Below are 18883 nucleotides of genomic sequence, written 5' to 3'. Positions count from 1 at the left end.
TGTTTGGAACAAATTCACCAATTATTCTATGCTACACTAAAGAAAACAAAAAGACTGAGCCTTATCAGAAAAAATAATAAAACCCCACAAATAGTATTTGTTGACTCGTGTGTGATTTCCCAGGCTGCAATTCATTCACTGCATCGATGCATCGATTATACATTCTGCTGGTTCAGCAGCATTGATCGGCTAAGAGAAATAAAGACAATGATTCGCTTTGACTTAAGCCTAAATTTATATGAAGTTTTTCAAATTAAATCATTCACAGTTTTCCTGGATTGTTGTCACAGTTCACCATGGAGTTGTTTCAGGGCATAAAAAAGGCCTCTTCAACTGAAGCACCAACTAGTGATCCGTGAATCAAATTGAATCTCTTTTAAGCAAAAGATACAAAGCCCTAGAAATCAGTTATAAAGACATCTCTGAGGACAGGTGACCACAGACGACATCTAACCTCTGATGCCGGAGCAGCACCTTAATCCTCAGCCGACTTACGCTTGGTTCATGATGTCTGTGTAGCCTGATGCATGCAAGCCTCATTTGTAATGTAAATATGCTGTTAGGGCTCGGCAATATGTCATTATTGTGATATAAGACTACAGTAGACATCGCCTGGGATTTTACATCTCATAATATCGTGATATGACATAAGTGTTGTGTTCTCTTGGCTTTAATGGCTGCATTACTTTAAAAGCATTGCATATCAGACTGTTTACCTCATCATATCCACCTTACTTGTGATTGTTTCCCAAAAAATTCATATGTGTAAATATCGTAGGAAAAGCACTAATTATCATCCCTGCAATATCAATATTAGACATTTATTTCATACAACAGTTCTACAAACAATGCCATTTATCAGTAACTGTAATAAGCAAAAAGCAGAATTTAATTGATTTATTTAATCAACAGTCTGGCTTGGCCAACACAAACAGTTCCATCAGAATTTAAGCTTCAACTGCACTGAACATTTCCTGACAGCAGGCTGGCCTGGCTGGAGGTTTCCACTGCTGTATCCGCTCATGGGACTTTGTTGCCCAGAAATTTGCCAATAAGGCAGCACTTCCTAACCCTCATGTTAACCACAGCCTGGGAGGCAGTGCTGCCTTGCAGTCAACAGTCAAAAACACAGGAGGCGACTGGATCCAGGCTTCTCTCCTCACCCTTGTCCTGCTCTGATGGCCATTTATAATTCAACTCCAGTGTTATGCTTGGAAACATCTTTATGCTGTTGTGCTGCAAAGTTTGTTATAATGTAGATCACAGCAGTTAATATTATTAACGGCTATTACAGAAAACTTGTAAAGCGGAGTGATACAAAATAGTAAAATGATGTTGTGATTGCCATTATACTATAAATCAACATGCATGGAATGCCTCTTGTCCAATCAAATGACGAGAACTAACCTGTATAATGTGATATTTTATTTGTCTGTATCGCTAAGCTCTACATTGGCTTACCTTGGTGTTCATGTTTCTTGCTCTTTCAAAATGATTCCATACCTTCTACGTTAAGGATAATTCTTTCTGTCACTGTTGGTAATTGCAGCCAACCAAATCCCACATGGGGAAAAAAACACACTGGAAAATTGGCTACTGGTTCCACTTTAGTTCTTGTTCAACAGAGGGGCATTTCAGAACCTGCTGCGCTGCTTGTGTTGTTTCAAATATCAGCTGATGACAGGCCTCATGCACAGCTTCCAAATGTGGCCAACGCGGCCCCGCCGTCTTGGACGCAAATAAGGTCATTCTGACTGTGCACGCTTCGCTGCATTCGCTGCCATGTGAAGCCTGAACCACGCTTTGTGCATTCAGCTGAAGGAGCCTTTGATGCTTTATGTTTAAGTTAGATTGCCTCTTGTCGAGACGGGATTGGAAGAGAGGAGAGAAAATAAAGAGGTTGGCGTTACTGCGTGTCTCATCTTTGTCTTACACAGACAAACACTGAGCTGGTCGAACAGCCGCTCTGGACAGCCATCTGAAACTGGCAAGCAGACTGCATAAATATCTGTGTGCCTATTCAGTCTAACCATGTCTCTCTATGTGACTTCTACCATTCTAATCCGCCTGGGAACATCTGGGGTGCCATCCCTTCCCCATTCACTGAAGACAGCTCATGTTAGATTGCTATAGCCGTGGTAACTTCTGACTCTGTGGGAGCTGGTGTAATAGCCCAGCATGAACACCACACGCCACTGAGCAGATTCAGACACTATTCTGTCACTTCAATTGTCGACGTGGTCAGAAATGTGGAGGGGGAATTCATGAGCAGACAGGAGTGCAAATGAAATATGTGTTTGAAGGAAAGCTGCACCAATATATCTTCTTCAGCACGGGCACACATGAGGAGTGCCGGGGTTTAAGAATGGGCTGACACTGAGAGAGCCAATCTGATACATTACTTTCACGGAGCTGGGTCTATCTGTTTACATTGCTATCGGGAAAAATGACTGAGGCATAATCCAATTTTCTCCATTAAAGAGATCAAACACTTTGACATTTATGAATACGCAGAAAATGAAGTTTTGATTTCTGGCATTACGCACGACTCTCAGCATCAGATATTCTTATCAGGGAAATTCACTTGTGCTGATACCCTATTTTGGCACAGCATCGGCATGGTATTGCATGCCTGTATCGGTATATGTATCGGTCCCTGGTTTAGACAGGGGAGACTTAACTAAATTAGCATCACTGCTGTGTCAAAGGACCCTTGTTTTTCATACTCCACTGACTCTGCCGCATGCAAATGGAATATCTGCACTGCTCGACAATCAGCCATAATTGGCTACACCTAACACCACCAACAGACATCAACAGATCATTATGAATAAGTCATGAATTTAATTCATACTGGTAGACACTAAAAAATCCATTAGGAAGTATCAAACTCATCTCCATATTAAAAACCAAACCGGTGTTAATCATTTAGTCTGCATTACCCCGCAAAATATCACATCAATAACATGAAAATTCTCCACTGTTGGAAACTCAGTCCTGAATGGGAAATGAGGGGAAAGAGAAAGCCGAGGACAGGGGGACAGAGAGAGAGAGACATGGAGGGAGAGAGACAGTGGGTTCAAGAGCACAGTTGGACAAATGGAAGTGGGTTTGGAAGGGGATCAGGTATACAAAAAAAACAAAAAAAAAAAAAAAACAGGGAGTGTAGGTGAAGAGTTGTGAGGCAGAGAGAGAGGGGGGGAGGCTGGGTAATAACAAAAGGGGATGAGATGAATGTTAAACAGGGGGTTCAGAGAAGAGAATGGATGAAAGGACACGAGGGATGGAGGCGGGAGGGGGGAAAAAAGAGGATAATGGAAAGGAATAAAGTGTTTTGGCTTGGCTAGACCGCCGTCCGGCCAGCTAACCAGGCGGCCGACCAGTTTAGCTGCTATCTCATCTCTCTCACAGGCTCTGTATTGACCAACTCTGAGGGAGGCAGCGAGGGAGGCATGGAGAAGTAGGGGGACTGGGAAGTGATAATTGGCGATGTGCTTACCTGGCGAGGAGCCTGCCACCTCCAGCAGGGCACGCATGCACACACACACACACACACACACACACACACACACACACACACACACACACACACACACACACACACACACACACAAACACACACCTGCCTGCAATGTTATATGCCAGGACAAGCTTTACTCCCCACCAACCGCTCACCCACCTCGACAAACACACCCACCCACACACACACGCACAAATGAACGCAAGCACGCACACACAGGTAGATTGACATTAGAATAAAACCAATCCCAAAGTCTCTCCTATGGAATACTAATATGGCTGCCCTTGCCAGGTGACCTCTTATAGGCCAAACAGGCTGTCCGTCAAACTAATGGGGCGGAACGCTGGCATATTGCTTTCCCACAATCCCTCAGCAGAGCCAGGACACTCATTTACTTCAGTCAGCTTGTTGCCAAGGCAACATTTAGGATGGGTCTGGCAGTGGATGTACGCACACACACTGTTTTGCACACAGTTGCATATATGCACTTGCATACACAAACTTATGCAAGCATGCACACATATGCAGATGCAAAAAACCTCATAAATAGTAGTGTATAAGCCCCCTAGAAGAAGAAACACACACACACACACCCCCAGAGTTGTTAGATCTAGGCGTATTCATGCGTGCGGCTGAAACACTGACAGTGCTGTCTGCTTGTGGAAGATACACTAAGTGCTCTTTGTCTCCTCCCTCATCTCTGCGCTCCAAAACCAATCTCCTAGTCTCACCCTTCATTCACAATACATGCTCTCTTGTTCATTTGTTCTGAAAGGCGGGCAGGCAGCCTATCCTCCGCCAGCATTTTTCTCTTCACCCAGACACGGAGCAAGCAAGAGAGGGCTGCACAATCCCAGGGACCACAACCCAGAGACTTCCAATACTGCGTCCCAAACCTCCATCCCCGTTTCACTGGACTGATTAGAGAAGTCAGCACACACCAATTCAGCCTCCGCTTTCACGTCTGCGAGGAGCCCAATTTGGGAGATTTTACTCTCTTCCTCTCTCCCTTTTTTTTTTTTTTTTTTTCATAGAGTGAATTAAAAAATGTAAGTGGATGAAATTTTAATTGGGATCGTGCTCATCTATTGTGCATTGGGTCCGGATGTCGTAAAAAACACCTAAACCAATCATGTGCAAGCTGTGTCCTCATGGCTGGTTCACATCCTGTGCACTCTGTTCCCCAGAGCAGGCTCACTGATAGCAGCCGTATGCCTGTTTGTGTGTGTGTGCGTGTGTGTGTGTGTGTGTGTGTGTGTGTGTGTGAGGGAGAGAGAGAGAGAGAGAGAGAGAGAGAGAGAGAGATCAGTTATTGTTATGCAAGTGCTGCACATCATCAGAGCAGGTGTGGGGTATGGGTAGCCGATTCCTCTTTCTGCACGTCTGACTGCAGATGAGTTGCTGTGATAGCACTTAATGGGGGACTCTGCCGTTCTTCTATGGAGCTGACATCAGTGTCTGACCGCGTCTGACTCAAGAGGAAGTTTCACAAGGGAACCATGATTTCTACTTCAGCTCCAGAGGCACGCAGCAGTCGACTCCACTGGGTGTCCACCCCAAACCCACTTCGCATCACAGACAGTCCGGCGTCGGCGTTCCACCTAGGCTGAAAACCCTGAAAACGAGAACTAGTGTACATGTGAGACGGTGCCAATCAACCTCCCACAGTTTGAAACCCATCGTGTATTGAGACTGATTGCACATATACTGAAATCACAGACTGGGTGTTTATTGTTTCCCCACTTTACAACAGCTGAGTCAGACAAGTTCAGTGCCCTGCCACAGCGTTAGTGGAGAGAGAGATCTGGCTTCTGAACTCCATGTCAAACATAATGCTCATGGACCCCTGTTTCAGACTGTGAGGCTCAAGGTTTAAAAAAAATGTTTCGAAAATATGTGTTCAGCCCTGACTAAAATCTAAGGTTGCAGTTCTCAGTTTTTACGCCTATTTATTGCGTCCTGGGCTGTGACGTGGCTAGTAACAGTGTTGCAGTACATGCGTTTAAAATCATATTTTATGTAGTTACTTGCCAATATCTCAAGAAAATGTGTATTTTTTTTGTCATTTTTTGCAGTTAACCACTTGAAACTACCAAAAATTTGGACAATAATAGTTGGATTTTTTTTTCTTTTTTTTTTTTTTTTTTTTAACATTTTACATTACTAACTCCAGATTAAATTATTTGGTTTAGAACAAGTTTAGTTATCATGACTCCTCCAGAAAGCTGGATTGCTGTACTGTTTAGTTTTTAATAGTCTGATTCTGAATTTGTACATCTGAAGCTGAATTTATGAGATATCAGTCAGTCCAAAAAATTACAAGTTGTTACCTATTCACAAATTATTTAGATGTTGCGTGCTTTTTTCCAGCTTATCAGACCATCAGAGGAATCCTGCTTGGTGCATGAATGATGCATTGAATATAAAACCAAAGCTGACATTCTTTTCACCTTCCCAGAAGTGCTGTGGTGTTTTTTTGTGTGACCTGGAAAGTGAATATTTAAGTGAACAAATGGACACTTCACTACAAATGGCATTTTTGCTGGTATGGATGCAATTTATATGATATTTGGACTACCTTTACTTTTCTTTTTTAATTGTTTAACCAAAATAAACTTGGCCAGAGGGTCGCTTTACTGTCGTTCAACTACTTCCAGTGTGAAGTTATTGGTAGCTTGTAAAACTATGCCTCTCAAACAGCTAATACCTTTGGCTTTATAAACTGCTGACGTTTCACCTGCGCCCGATGTCAGTGCTGGAGTCAACCTTCATGAAGTATGCATGAGGATCAGTGGCTTAAAGTTGTTAAATTTTTTATTTCACCTTTAATTGTTCGCACAAACATTTCTAATCTGCCAGTTTTATGATTACATTAAAAAAAATGATTTAGTAGAAGTTGAATGTTGAATGTTAAGCTGCAAACCTGCAGAAAAAAAAGCACTTCACCACACATCCCCGAGGTAGATACTGACATATGGTGACCTAGAAGAAGAACCAACTTGACTAACTTCAAAGTGTCAATCCTGGCTCGCGGTTTTGATGGCATTCAGTCAGAATTCAACTAAGAAATGATCAATATATAAAAGAGCTGGAGTGTTCAAGGGCTAGTGAGAAGCAGCGAAATAACAGCGTGACTGATTAAACCTCCAATCACCATCTGGGATTTCATTTCTATTTTGGAAAATCAATCGAGCTGGTAAAACGCTCAAATGACAGATAAGCGGGAGAATAAATGAGCAACTGTGGCCAGCGGACATGAAATACGGTTAATTTCCTGCCCGTGAGCGTGTTGTTGATGTGCCGCCTGAGCTCGCAGCCCTCCAGTTTCAAGTGTGAAAATAATGTCGGCAGGTGTGCGTTTGATCTGAGTGAATGACATTTACCCATGTACCCTTGAGAGTGAGCAGCAAAGCGCTGTAAAGACTTTTTGTTGCCTCACCTTTGATGAAACAACAACTCATAAATAAAGCTGAATGAATAAACACTTGGCTGCACGGTGTCGAGTGGGATCTGAAGTAATGGAGACGCATTGTGTACTGAGCGACTTTTTTTGCGTCTGGTTTGTCCTCTCTACTCATGAATCTGTCTCCTTCTCCCATTCCCCCTGCACCCCCCCACCCCCTCCTGCCTCCTACACACACACACACACACACACACACACTTTTGGCCCTTCATCACCCTCCTCTCCCTCCTTCTCTCGGTGTAACCGTCATTTCCCTCCCCGTCTCTCTCTTGTTTGTTCCACTCTTTCCCCTGCCTCTTTCCTTACCTCTCTCTAATTAACACTTACTCTAGGCTCTATGTGCCTTAGCAAACCCCCAAGGAAGACACTGAGAGAGCAGGAGAGAGAGAGGGATGAACTCATGGAGCGAGAGACTGAGACAGAGACTGGCAGTGAGTGGAAAAAGACTGACAAAGGCAGATACGAGGACAGATGCAGACGGCGGTGGCCTAAACCAGACCGTCGCTGGAAATTTGTTAATTAACAGACCTCACCGGGTAAATCAAAAAATATGCAAATGTTAAAAATTTAACTGCACCGAATAATATAAACACAACGTCTTTTTTTTTTTTTTTCTTAATGCATGGGAATATGCACACACACATACACACACACACACACGGGCTCTCTGGAAACCATCTGTCTTTGTCGAGCCATCTGAGACTTCAGGCTAACATCAAACGATGCTGTAGATCTCGAGGTGTTTGTAAGCGTGTGTGTGTGTGTGTGTGTGTCTGAAGCCACAGGCAGTGCAGTCCATTTATAAGGCTCGGGGCTCAGCTGGTGTGTGTGAGCCAGGGCGGGGGCGGTGTGTGTGTGTGTGTGTGTGTGTGTGTGTGCGTGCGTGCGCGTCTAAGTTCAGGACATACTGCTTCAATAGAGCACTTCACAGCGAGCACTGCTCACATGTAGCTTTTTGGACATGGAAGCAAGGAAAGGTACTGCAAGGGATGGACATATGCGTGTACAACGCGAACGCGTACGTGCGGGCACTAGATACGTCACCATGGAAACCAAAAAGTTGAAACACAGACGCACGCAGCTGGAAGGTTAGAAATGACTGGAGAGATAAACCTGCTTGGCCAAATGAAGACAAAGAGAATGACCACAGGCAAACATGCTAGCACCGAAATTTGCAAGCACTGACACACACACACACACACCCACACACACACGCAGATGAAGACACACACATGCAGACACACGCAATAAGTCTGAGAAACTGTGTGCATTTTAGCGGGTGAGGGTGCAGCATTAGTGGTACAGATTTATTACAAGTATTGATTAGCCATGGACTTCCAACATCTCTCTCTCTCTCACACACACACACACACACACACACATACACACACACACACGCACACACACACACACAAAGCACTGAGTCAACAATACACTGAAAAATGACTGTTTATATCCACAGCACTCCACACCCATAAATTATGAACTATCGACTTTGCACCTGCATGCGCGCGCACACACGCACACACAAACACACAAAGCATGCAAATACACACACACACACACCTGCCATAACAAAGACCTAAACCTCGAAACACAAAGGAGAATCCAGACACAACCGCATACACAGATGTAGGGGCTTCAAACACGCAGACACGACACACATAGCACATCAAACACATTCTCTCACTCACACACACACACACACACACACACACACACACACACACATAGATATATATATATATATGTGACTTACCTCCTCCGCCTCCAAGTAAAGTGTTGTTGGCTGAAAGAGAAGAGAGACACAAACAGAGAATGAGTATGAAAAAAGTGCGCTCCTTTTCTCGCGTTCCGACTCACACCGGCATGTTAGATTGACCTCTGCTTAATTCAAGGTCGCGGCGCTCGGTTTGTTTGCTTCTTTGCAGCCCCTCAGTCCCTCCATTCTGTCATACAACCGTCCAAACCCTCCCTTTTGTGGTTAAAGAGGAAGATTGCTTAGTCCCACAAAGCCCTCCGAGGCCCACGAGGTCACCCCACCTGGAAATGAAGGCGGGAGGCAACATGTGATTGTGCTCCACACCATCTTGACCTTTGACCCCGCCTGTTAAGACCCATTCATACCCCTCAACACACGGCACTGTGCTCCTCAGAAACTACAGCTTTCCATTTAATGAAGTATCTCTATGACGACTTACATAGTAACATTTTTGCTTTTGGTGAATTCCTTCACCAGGCTCTTGTCGCCGTAACGACACTCCTCCTCCTCTATAAGAGTCGCTCTCCGTTCAGAGTACGGCTGCTTTTCTATCCCACCAGTTAGCAGACTGCATCCACCTGATGTTACAGGTGTGACAGTCCTTGATTAAATGGCTGGCCTGACAAGCAGAATGGAGATCCACAGCTCAATAGGCATAAGTGGCATTGCTAGTGGAGCCGGTCCCATTCTGGTTTTTGGGGCTGCTGATTTACACAGATACATAAGATATACTGGCTGTTTTTTTTTTTCCATACATTTGATATACATTTATATACAATTTATATTGGCACTGGGTGATATGGACAAAATTAAATGATATCAACGTTATTTTTTGTGTATTTCTGCTTTGTTAGACAGTCCCAGTGGAGGGAGACAGGAAAGACAGGGCAGAGAGAGGGGACGACATGCAGCAAAATGTCTGGAAAACACCTGAACCCAGGTTGCCACGGCTTAGCCTTAGGATTCAATGGCACACACTCCACATGGTGAGCCACCGATGAGCCCTCATTTATCATGATATCTTTAACCAAACACCTTGATATTAATATTTTGTCAATGTGGTAGGGATGACTTCATAAACTACTTACACACAAGAGATTTTTGGACAAACATTCATCCGTTATGTGGATATGATATTCAAGTAGGTACAGAAATAATAAAAGCTAGAACAGTGATAGTTCAGAAAATTGCATTAATTTACTGTAATGCAGCCTTTAAAACCAGGAAAAGAAAGCACTGGTTCCATATCATGATATTACATTTATGCATTACAAACAAATTTGTGTCTAGGAATCATCGACAAACAGCTGTAATAAACATATGTCCTGGGGGTTTGATATATATAGTTGTACAATAAACATCTTAACACAGTAACACACTGTGCCCGCTGATGTGCTGCCAGTTACTGGAAACAATGGCGTCTGCTGGATAAACTATTTAACGATGACACTGTTCTACAGGGATCTCTTGTCCTTGCATGTCTCTTTTTCTGCGTATCGACCAATATGCCAATACAGCTATGACGAGCCAATATCAGCCTATAATATCAAATAATACCAGTCAGGGTCTCATCTGTAGCTGCAAAGCTGACGTATTGCTTAGGCTATATCCCAAATAAAAATAAACAGCTGTGTGAGAAGGAACAGGCCAGCCATATGCTTCAGTTTGTCTTTTAATTACAAACGAAGTCAGTCATACCGGGACTTTTTACATGGACAACAAGGGGGTGGCCACTGAAAAGAGTCAACATACATAAAATAACAATATAATGAGCTCTTTTTGCAGCAAGGCAAGTAGATAATTAATGCTTGTAGCTTGGCTGACCAGCATATCCAAAAGTATCAAGTTCTCATCCTGAACAGAATCACAGCGCATGTTTAAAAGAGTGTAAACTGCTGGCAGGGTGATAACGCTGGCTGTGGCTGTCTCTGACATATGCGTTATATAAGTGTTTTCCTCACCCGCATATCCATAAACATATGTGGAGTCAGCAGCGCGAGCCTGGGGACTGCTGCAACGCTTTTCAGCAAATTCAAACCCAACCGTAAAATCACAAAAATCATGTTTCCCCATTTTTTCTTTGCTCACAGATCAAATTTGGGCTGCTGTGACCACGTTAGGGGAATCTAATAAGCATGTAATCTCTCTACGAGGGACAGTTACAAAGTTAAGTTTGAAAACGCAAGGGACATCTCCCACTTTAGTTACACTTTGCCAGTAGGCATTGTGCCAGCGAGGCACGGACTCCAACAGTGTATCAGGCGAGTTAGTTTTTCTACTAATCTACCCTGCCAGAGAGAGAGAGAGAGAGAGAGAGAGAAAAAAAAGAAGCTGGATCCCGTTGGTGTCGTTCTCCCACAAGAATCCTTTTCACCTTCCCTTGTGCCTCATTAAAGGAGAATCCCACTTAATTTTAGCCTTCAAATATACTGTGCTTTTCTGTATGCGTGAAGCACTGTCTGGTGTACAGCTGCGTACAAAAAAAACTTAAAGAGACACAAAACAGTAAAAGTTATCTAATGTGACAGTGTGGAAGACACTGGAACTGACACACCCTGCAATGAACATTAAGCACAGCTCATTTGGGTGTAAGAGCTAGACGAAAAACTATAAATCAATAAAAACCCAGTCCTCACAAAGTCAATCTGCTATTCATCTTATTGCTGATTACCTGCAGGCTGTAAATCAGAGTGACATCACAAATTAGGGTCTTGTTCCTCTCCTTTCTGGCTTCATTAAATATTCACCCATGTTGACTAACGCAGATCACACAGCCCTGGGCTGTATGATGTACTTCTGAACTACTGAATGGTGAACGGTACTCCGCTTTAAAGAAGGAAAAACTGCTTGAAGAAGGGCCAGTGGTGCCTGAGCAGGGAGCAGTGGACCGAAACTGCAGTGATGATGGTGCGGTTGGAGGTGGAGTTCACCGGCGAGCCCGTCTGGGACACCGGACGGCTAGGCTCGCTGCTCGTCTCACCGAGCAGAAACCTCATAACTCCAAAAGGCATCGGGGATTGAAAACAACGCCGGCTGAATCTAATTTGAATGCAGCAGATGGCCGTGTGACCCGTGCAAACAAATATTTACTTCCGGGTTGTGGGAATGAAACCTTTCATCGCAGGAATTAAAGAGTGAAAACACAGAGACTCATGCTGCACCTCCACACTTTGAAACGGAAGAAGTTTGGCTTTCATAATTTAGAGGGTAACGATGAGTTAGAGCACGGCTGTATCCGAACCGTGCCGCAGAAAAGACAACAAGAAAATAAATAAATAAATAACAAGAAAAACATGAGAAAAAAAACATATTTGGAAATATTAAAGTTGGCTGTTTTCCCTAGTACAGTGTCTTTTTTTTTAAGAGAATTATTCCAAATCACACAATACTGTAGAATCCAATTGTGTTCCAGAATACATATTGAATTGGCAAATATTGTGAATTGTAACATATCTGGGGTCCCTGCTGATTCACATCTCTTGCAATTAGAGTGTTCGCTGTTTTTTTTTTTTTTTTTTTTTTTTTTTTCTTTTTACAACACACTCATGGTTTGGCTGTGTCCTGAGATCACACAGCATTTTCCGCGTGTGACAGATGTCATATGGGGTGGAAGGCTGTGTCTAGAAAGAAGCCTTTGCTCTCTGACTGACATCAAACCCTGACGTTTATCGTTGATGTTTTAGACAGCTGGGGGGGGAAAAAAAATCTGCTATTAATATCCACTGTAGCTGTGCTGGAAATATCTATCTAGGTTTGGCCAGTTAAAAAGAAGACTGAGAATAATACACCAACAAACGACAAAATGGACGCAGAAATGCACGGTACATGGCCAGTGGCTATTTTTAAACAGTGTTAATGTGTTTTAAGGAGGATTTTTCCTTTAACTGCGCAGGATCCAACAGTAAAGGACTACGGCACTGAGCACAATGCTGTTCAAACAGGAAAGCAAGCTTGATAACTGCCCTGGAATAAACAATGGTTAAAGTATCTGTCCGTTAATATAAATAATAATAATAATAATGATGAAGGTAAAAATGTGAGATCCAACTTCCTTCAGGGCGCATCAACAACACGCTCCCCTGTTCACCGCTTTCCTCTCAGGCTTTCATCTAACGTACCGCCTTAAAAATTAATCAAACACTGAAGCGGGGATGACGGGCTACTCTCGGCGTAGTGTACTGTACACTTACTCATCGCAGGTACTAGGAACAGTACGGACTTATCTGTCTCAGAGTCCATAATTATATTCACAGCTGGCTGCCCTATAATCTCAAATCCTATTTTCATTTCTGCCTCTCAGAGAGGTGTGTCGAGTTCAAAATCAAGTTCAACTTTTACCTTCTTTGTTAAAAGTTCAGAATTGATTTTTTCATTATTTAAAGTATCACAGGCTATCGCGGGCTCCTTACTTTAAATTCATCTCACTCGTAATCTTTATTCATGGGATTATATAATTATTAAAATTGTCTTATATAAGAAAATATAGGCCTCTGATATATTATTAATCTACCATGTAACACGGCCATCTTCTATCAATATACAGGGCTAGGTGCCTGAGACGGAGCCAGCCTGTGAGCCTTGTGGGGAGACAAAAGCATCAAAGCAACAAAAATACTCATGTGTATGCATAATCATGCACTCGCAGAGACACGGACACACCCGCATGCACTCACATACATGGAGACACACACACACATACACACACACAAGCATTAATTTAACACACAGGGGCACCAACGCTCAGACTTGGGCACGTACCCACACCACACTTGCGAACAGTCACACATACACACACATACAAATGCAGACAGTGAAGATTCAGTGTTAGGGTAGCCATGGCAACGCCAAAGCCCAAAGGTTTGTTACTGAAACCTAGTTAATTAGAGAGAGAGAGCGGGAGAGAGAGAGAGAGAGAGAGAGAAAGGGGGAAAGAGCGGAGAGGGAGAGAGTAATGTCGATACTCAAGGGAAAGTGTTTCACCATCTGTTAAAACCCAAATGTACCCTCTACCTGGCTGAGGGTAGTGGAGCTGTGTGTTTGCGCGTGTGTGTGTGTGCCCACGCAGCGGCCACAACTGTTGCACGGACAAAAAAAAAAAAACAAAAAAAACCAACAACAACAAAAAAACACATAAACACACAACTCCTTTCTCGAGGGGCACCAAATGCACAGTAGCTTTTTCTTATTGATATTTCATCATTAATAGGAATAGTTAATACTGAGCGGCTAAATAAAGCATACTAACATCTGCCACTGAGGCTCACCAATTATCGGGGTGGGGGGCGGGGGTGGTAAGTTATGCCACTAAACACAGGGAACGAGGGTGACAAGAGGGGAGAGGGAGGCTAAGTTGATGGTGAAGGAGGGAGGGTGGGGCAGAAACAAAGGGAGGGTGGGTGGAAGAGAGAGAGAGAGAGAGAGAAGTAGGAAGGGAGGTGGAGAAAGTGAGGTGTCAGGGGAGGGAAGAAGGGCTTGGGGATAGAGAGAGAGAGAGAGAGAGAGAGAGAGAGAGAGAGAGAGAGAGAGAGAGAGAGAAAGAGAGGGAGGGAGGGGTGACAGAGAGTGAGTGAGTGAGAGAGACAGAGACGAAGTGAAAGAGAGGTGAGGGTGGAGAAGGGAGAGACGCAGGACTAAAATTTCTGGGAACATAAAACAACAAGATGGAGTGTACTTCTTCTTTCTGGGGAGGTAAGTAATCACTGAGGGGGAGAGGGAGAAAAGGAGAGAGGGGAGAGAGGGAGAGAGGGACGGAGGGGCTGGACAGATTGATGCACGGGTGAAGGACAAGAGTGAAATACTTAAAGCCTGGTTTGACAGTGGAGGAAGGAGGAGGAAGAAGTTGAGAAGCTGCGATGGGAGAGGTGGAGGGAGACCTCATCTGGTGTTTGGCTTATTGTGAAGTCTGGCATTAAGCACCTGTGTGTGTGTGTGTGTGTGTGTGTGTGTGTGTGGTGTGCACACACTTAGGGATTAGCACACAATAGGGAGGTATGAGGAAGTCAGGAGTAACAATAGCGCTGAAAACACTAAAAATTAGGTGCTGGCAGACTGAAATCTCCTGTACTGTGCAAGGAGCTGGTTGGTAAACAGGTCCTCCATCCTCGCTGCTTCCCTCCTTGCATTTTATTTTTCTCTCTCTCTCTGCACTCCTCGCCCTCTCTCCCTTATTCCCCAGGCCCCAGTGCAACCTGTTTGTGTATTCCTCCCTTCCCCATGTCTGCCCCTCGCTCTCACTCTCTCTCTCTCTCTCCCTCATCCCTCCATCCTCTGCCCACTCGTCCTAAACACCATTATACCTCTTCCAGTCATTTAATTTCAAGCCATCATTTAGTTTGTCCACTTGAGCATGCCGATCAATTTGCCCGCGTCCTTATGGAAAAAAGGACGAAGCTGCTGGCGTAGAGGAGGATAAATGCAGACGTGGCTCCACACCTTGATTTAAAATTAAATAAGATTACAGGCTTGCTAAATAAGCATGGAGAGTCTGAACTGAAACACCGTCTCAGCCGAGGAATGATATAAACACTCAAAAGATTTCTTGATTGAAATTTTTACTGACGTCAAAGAAATTGACCCAATGAGAATGTGCGGAAATTGAGCAGAGAAACCGATTTGGTTTGCAGTGATGAACCACCGTGGAATCTGCAAAGGTTTTTAACCAACATGTCAGAGGATTAGCCGAGGGTCGCCCCACCCAGTGCAACAGTATAAATATGCACCGATGTTGGGCTGCACAACTACGGCTAAAAGGATGGTGCCTAAATTTATGCTCAAATGCCGATATTCTCATGATTTGGGGAGGGAAATTACTTCACTGCACTTTTTGGGATTTTCCTTTGTGCCTTCAGTCGATACAGACACAGCCTCTAAGTTAGTTTTCATGCTTCCTGCAGTCCTTATTCACATATGGTTACACTGTAATAGATCTGTGCATTACCTCAAGGCTGTTACTTTGATTTCTGTGAGCCTATGGGAGCCGTGTAGACAGAGAGACGGCCACTGTATTACATCATCATGCTGGACGCTGTGATGCCTCTTGAGGTGAATCAGTTGGAATAAAAATTCAAGGTGTGACAGAAAACACCCGAGGAAAGTTTGCACAATTTTGCACTTGTTTGAATCCGTCTGGTTTGAAACGAGTTTTACAAGCGGCAGCCAATAAACTGACACTCCTGCTTTTGGACTTTGGAGACAGACTGGCCTCTCTGTGAGGTCTTTACAGTGTTACCCCGCTGCTGGGCTGAGGAAGCCAGTTAATCAATCATATCTGGTCATTTCTCATGTGAGGCTGAAAACACTGGGCTCCTTCTCGCTCTCCAAGGCAACCTGAGCAGCTCAGCACATTTTGGGCATATCAGCCTAAGTCATGTAGAAAGACGGGATGTGGACAGAGATGAATGAGCAGAGCACTGCGCAATGAGCATGACCCTCGTTAGGAATAGCCAATAAATGGAGACAAGAGCGCTGATTTGATTTAGCAAATGGGAGCAGCTAATTTCCTTCTGTGGTCACTCTGAATGGAATAAAATGAAATCCAATTGAACCTTGTTAATAATGACGAGTTGTACAATTAATAATTGCGGCAAGTAAAAGCGCGATACACAACAGTTTATGATGAATTATGTAGCCCCGGGGCCACATCAGCCACAGCATATAGGAAGAGGAACACAGTCAAGTGTCCTGGGATGTTTCATCCAGCATCAAACGTATGACACAGTGACAGGCAAAATCGATTTCAGCTATAAATGTTTCCATTAATACTGATTTTGACATGCATTTGTGAGCAATGTGATGAACAGGACTGTGGAATATTCAATATCAAAATGCAGAAAGCCTCATCACGTATAACAGAGATATGCCTAGACATTTGATTGACAACACAGGAAAAAAGTATGCTGCTTTCAGTAGTTTTTTAAATATTTTGTCCTGGGTTTAGCAAAAGCATTTGCATTTATAAACACTGCCAGGCTCTGTGTATTCGTTGGCTTGTTTGTGCGAAAGGCTTGTTGCAAATGCACTGCTTAAGTATTCACTGTTAAAGTGACACAGATTCCCAACAGCCCCGCAGGACGAGAGTCCACTGTATACTTGTACACCAGTTGGGCTGGGCAGCACAAACAAAACCAAATATCACTATGATGATGATACTGTACGGATGACTATTGGTGCTTGAGTAAGATATTTACACAAAAGAGATTTTTGAAAAAGAGGAATGTGAACACAGCTAGGACCATCTAGTAAGTTGATAAAATTGCATCCCTTTACTGTAACGCAGCCTTTAAAACCAAGAAAACAGCACTAATGCCACATTACAATATCCAAAATCCCAAGTGATATCTAGTCTCAAATGACAATAAATTCAAACAAGCGAAAGCTGCCTCCATGTTGGTGCTGGGTTCATCCACATACGAGGAAGCAGCTTCAATCTGATTGAGCCTCGACAGCATTTGAATCCACAATAAGATCAGGCATGACTGCCCAAAAATAACAATCAAATTTCACTTTTGACCTCACAGCTGAATCAATACTTCTGGAGAGTATAACCTCTCCGGACATAATCTCAGTTCAAGTCGAAGATTCAGTCTCTGCTATGAGCTTTCGATTTCTCAAAAGGAGGCGCCAGCATGTCTTGACAGTCAAATCCCACGTCAAATCATGACTAGGTGAGGGAGGAGCTTACAAACCCAGACGGACATACAAGAGCAACATGCACTGGCTATATTCTCACTTGTCAGAAGAAAACGGTAGGACCAAAATGCAGCAACGTCCTGCTTCATGAGTAGCACATCTCACCTGTTCTTCCATTATAGTTGCCAATGAAGTGAAGATCAAATCCACGTTCGATAAAGACATGCAAACATACTGTTACTAGTTAATAAACACCTTAAACATATGCAGCACCACTTTAAATACAGAAGTCGAATGTAAACTGTTATGTTGCCACAGAAGCTGGCTGAAAGATTTGGCCGTCAGCTCTGTGTTTACCTTCTCTGTCTTGTTTCATGCTACAAGGAACATATGCCGGAAATGGAAAGGGGGGAGGGCTTCTGCTCGATAGCATCCAAAGCAAAAAATCTCTATCGGACTGAGAGCTTTGATCGCTTGAGGATGTTGATCTCAGACTCACATTGTGCATAGTAATACACACCTCCCGAACTCTTTGCGTCAATTAAATCACAGTAAGCTACATTTCAGACTGCTGTGTGAGCACCTCCTCATAAAGACTACACTGTGCTAACTCTTTTGAGAGGGAATTGCCAAAGAATAGTGGAATTTGTGTAATTTAAGGGTGTGAATACTCCCAACTGCCTCCAGCTTTTTTTTTACAATCCAGTGGGAAGCGACTGCTTTGTGGTTGCACAATGGCTGCTCCTTACAAAGCACTGGATGTGGTGCTTTAATAATAACAAACTTTGTTTCTGTAGCGCCTTTCATACATAAAATACAGCTCAAAGTGCTTTATACAACAAAAATGGAGTAAAAGCTAAAAACAAGTTAAGTAACAAGTTAAGAAATAGAAGACGGCTTAAAGGTGCTTTAAAATAAGTCAAGCATGAACCAATTTTAAAACATTTACAAAAAATGTAAATAACAAAAAGTCCCCAGTTTTAGACAAATGAACTTTTTCAGAAAAAGTGCCATTAATTCCACTGCTTTTTTTTTTTTAATTAAGCAGCCAGTCGCCATCATTGCAAAGAAGCAAGATGAAGCAGAAAATGTCAACAGACGTTTGTTTAATTAGTATATTACAACACTAACCACAACAAGGCAGTGTGTTGCCAAATTGGGATATTGTTGGGAATATCTGGGAAGTGTCTCATAATAAAGTTTCTCCTGTTTTGTGCACTAGAAACGGCGGATAGGCCAAACTCATAACATTCAGTGTCTGCCTCTAAAGCACTAAACCTGGAAACCGCCTCCTCACTGTTTAATAATCTTTACACAAAATGTAAACAAAGTAGCTAACCAGTAAAATCAGCTGAGCCAAGTTTTCAATGCTTTGGCCACATGCGTCAAACTGGTGCCATGGAGGACTGAGAGGCTGTGGAGGTTTTGGTTGGAATGAAAACCTGCAGCCCCTCAGTCCTCCATGGCACCAGTCTGACACCCCTGGTATGTCGCTCATCCCACCAGTTAA

General features: G+C 43.4%; 1 protein-coding gene across 2 annotated transcripts in view; it reads right to left on the bottom strand.

Moving 5' to 3' along the window:
- Nucleotides 1–18883, bottom strand: part of macrod1 (mono-ADP ribosylhydrolase 1) — a 103338-nt gene that overhangs the window by 33134 nt on the left and 51321 nt on the right. For both annotated transcript variants that reach the window (XM_030061592.1, XM_030061591.1), the window contains exon 4: nt 8743–8772. In XM_030061592.1, coding sequence (XP_029917452.1) covers nt 8743–8772 — 30 coding nt within the window. The remainder of the gene's footprint in view (nt 1–8742; nt 8773–18883) is intronic.

This window comes from Myripristis murdjan, chromosome 10 (assembly GCF_902150065.1).
Source record: "Myripristis murdjan chromosome 10, fMyrMur1.1, whole genome shotgun sequence".
Taxonomy (NCBI): Eukaryota; Metazoa; Chordata; class Actinopteri; order Holocentriformes; family Holocentridae; genus Myripristis; species Myripristis murdjan.
Note: the sequence above shows the minus strand (reverse complement) of the source record. Positions and strands in the feature narration are given on the sequence as shown.